Genomic DNA, 2,976 nt, shown 5'->3' with positions numbered 1-2,976 from the left:
TGACCTTCAGTGCATTGGGCCTCTTACTGAACGTACAGAAGTCCACCCTTATTCTGGACAAAAGGATAGAGTTTATCGGGGCTGTGACACTTTAGGACATTATGAATACCGATATTGTAAAATTGGAATGAGTTATGCCAGATATACCACGTAAGGTATCTTGCAAAAATGTTATAATTTGCCAGCTATAATCATATCATTTATGTATTTGTATCACCTTTGCACTGTAAGTTATATGTGTAACCCCTTGGGGTTTAGAGAGCATGGCCCCTTTAAATCTTTTTCCTAGTGGGGAGGGGGAGCAGTGAGAGAAAGGAGGGAAACTTGGGGGTGTGGCTCTGGTGCTCCCGGGAGAGAAGGGCTACAGCCTGGAGGCTCTGGACAAAGTGAAGCAGAGAGAACCTGCCTGAAGCCTGGGAAGTACAAGGCGGCCGGTCTCGTACACCCCAGGACAGGAGCCAGGAGGAGCACTGTGCCAGGGAGGAATCGCCCGAGAAGGACGGCCGGAGCTGGACCCAGTATCACTGCCACCCAGAGCTGCAAGGGGCTGTGAGTACTGGGGCTTGTGACTCTGCACTGGGAATAAGGAGGGAGGCTGCTAGCTAGTTACGTGGGGAGGTTGTCGCTCTATGCAGCTTTGCAGAGAGCGGCAGAAGAGGGCACCGGTGGGGTTTGTTGGGGAAAGTTCACTGGTGCCGAAGATGACCAGGAGCACCCAAGACTCAGCACTGAACTGGAACTTTGCTCAGGACTCCTGAACTCTGTGCTCAGACACATTGCTCGGTGTCTGTCCTTTCAGACTGTGCTACCACTGGGCCTGTGGGGCCTTGGTTTGGATGCAACCCTGTTTTACTGCTCCTGCTATACTTCCCTTGTTTTTCTCCTCTCATCCCTCTGTAAATAAATATCTCTCTTTGTTATATCCACTGTACTTTTCCTGTGGATGTGTGTGTTCACTCTGGGGGGTTTGGAACAGGAGCCCTTGGGGTGGAAGAAATTTTTCCTGTGGCATTCCTGCGCGCACCATCTCTTGGCCAGAGCTGCCTGCAGAGGAGACTCCCTCTTGGCCACGAGGGCGCTAAAGTTACACTTGGTGGCCCGTACGGGGACTTTGCAGTGTACACACACACACACACCCTGGGCTCTCCTTCACAGAGCAAAGAAACTCCTGAGTGACTTTCATCTCAGTTTTAAAAAAAAAATGGAGCGGGGATTACTAGAAGACCTGTGCTGAGGGGCATGAATCCCATGAACCAAAGCTGTGCAGGTGGTTGGGTTCCCAGAAGAGATGGAACCAAATGAAATTGAGGAGAGCCTAGTTGCAGCTGAAATACTGGGGAGAGTGAAGGTCCACACTCGTATTTACAACCGCAAAGTGAAGGGCATGGTAGCACTATGTACTTACTCCAAGGAAGCAGATCTTGATAAAGTACCCAAAGAGGTGCAAGTAGGAGCTATCCCCTGGACAATTCTGGGGGCAGAGCAGTCCCCTAGTAGTGTGCTCGTGTCACTTGAGATGGATTCTTTAGTGCAGGAATTGCAAGCTCTGATGGTGGATGAGAAGCGGACAAGAGAGGAATTAATTTTGGCATTAGGAGGGGCTCCAACACCCGCAGCATTCAGCGTGGTGGGATGGGCAAAAGAGCTGGGAAACGCTCTCAAAGATGCATTGAAGCCGGCATATGAAAGTGCTCCATACAAGCGGTTACATTCTTTCTCGGGGGTGTCACCTGTATCCTCAGGGGAGGATGATTACGAGACCGGGAGGGATTTTATGGTGCCACTTGTCCAAGAGTGGGAATGCTCTGATGCTGAGAAGTGGAAACGTGTGCTTGAACGTCTGAGGGGACTTGCCCTGCAAATTGTCCGAGCTCTGAAAGATTCCCAACCAGCTGCCACAGTGCAAGACTATTTAACCGCTCTTGAGAGTGTCTACGGTTCTATTGATAGCAGTGATGACCTGTATTATTGTTTCTGCCATACTTATCAGGAGCCCCACAAACAATTGTCGGATTTCATCAGGAGACTAGAGGATTTGCTACAGCAGGTAGTGCGGAAGAAGGGAATTCCCACCAAGTGCATTGATTCCGCTAGGTTAGACCATATCTGTCAGGGCACCCGACAAGATGGGTTAATGTTGTGGCAACTGCAACTGAGGGAGCAGGCCCAAAACCCACCCCCATTCCTCAAGCTCGTTTGAGAGATATGTGAAGAGGAGGAGCGATTGTTGCAAGTGGATGCAGTGGTGCAACCGAAGAGGGCAGGGAGTCATACCACCACAGTGCTTGGAGAGATGGTAGAGGCCCCATCAGTGGCAGCAGCACTGAGAGATTTGACCAGAGAAGTGGCCATGATGAAGGCTCCGAGACCTACTGTGCCATCCTCAAGAGGGGAGAGTAGCAGGAGGGCTGATAGCTGGCGAGAAGGTTTCTGTTACAACTGTGGGAGAGATGGTCACTATGCCTTGGACTGCCAAAACAAGACGGATCATGCAAGGGTATCTCAGAGATTGCAGCAAACCATTAGGGAGCTTCAGGGAAACACCAACAGGGCTTGGGGAAGGAGCAACCCAAGACCCTGAAATCCCAAGGCTCCCCAGAAAAAAAACACAAACAGGGGTTACCCAGATGGGCTGGCAGGCCCACAGGCTATAGTACCCGTTCGTATAGAAGGACGATTGTGTGAGGCATTACTGGACAGCGGATCACAGGTCACCATACTTTATGAATCTTACTACCGAGAACACCTGCAGCATTTACTCTTGCGTTCCCTGTCTGGCCTGACAGTGTGGGGCATTGACTGTGACTCCTGCCCCATCTGGGATATATCCTGTTAAATGTCCAGTTTCCAAAGAACGTTGTGGGGGTAAATAAGGAAATAGAAACACTGGCACTGCTCTGCCCAGATACAAAGGGAAGAGAGTATGCGCCTTTAATCCTAGGGACAAATGCAAACCAGTTCCAGAGATTGGCATGG

General features: G+C 50.5%; 1 protein-coding gene across 1 annotated transcript; it reads left to right on the top strand.

Moving 5' to 3' along the window:
- Positions 1-1,288: 1,288 nt before the first annotated feature.
- Positions 1,289-2,200, top strand: LOC125634901 (paraneoplastic antigen Ma1 homolog). Its single transcript, XM_048846241.1, has one exon. The coding sequence runs from the start codon at positions 1,289-1,291 to the stop codon at positions 2,198-2,200; it is 912 nt and encodes a 303-aa protein (XP_048702198.1).
- Positions 2,201-2,976: the final 776 nt, after the last annotated feature.

The sequence above is a fragment of the Caretta caretta genome, chromosome 3 (assembly GCF_965140235.1).
Source record: "Caretta caretta isolate rCarCar2 chromosome 3, rCarCar1.hap1, whole genome shotgun sequence".
Lineage (NCBI taxonomy): Eukaryota > Metazoa > Chordata > Testudines > Cheloniidae > Caretta > Caretta caretta.
Note: the sequence above shows the minus strand (reverse complement) of the source record. Positions and strands in the feature narration are given on the sequence as shown.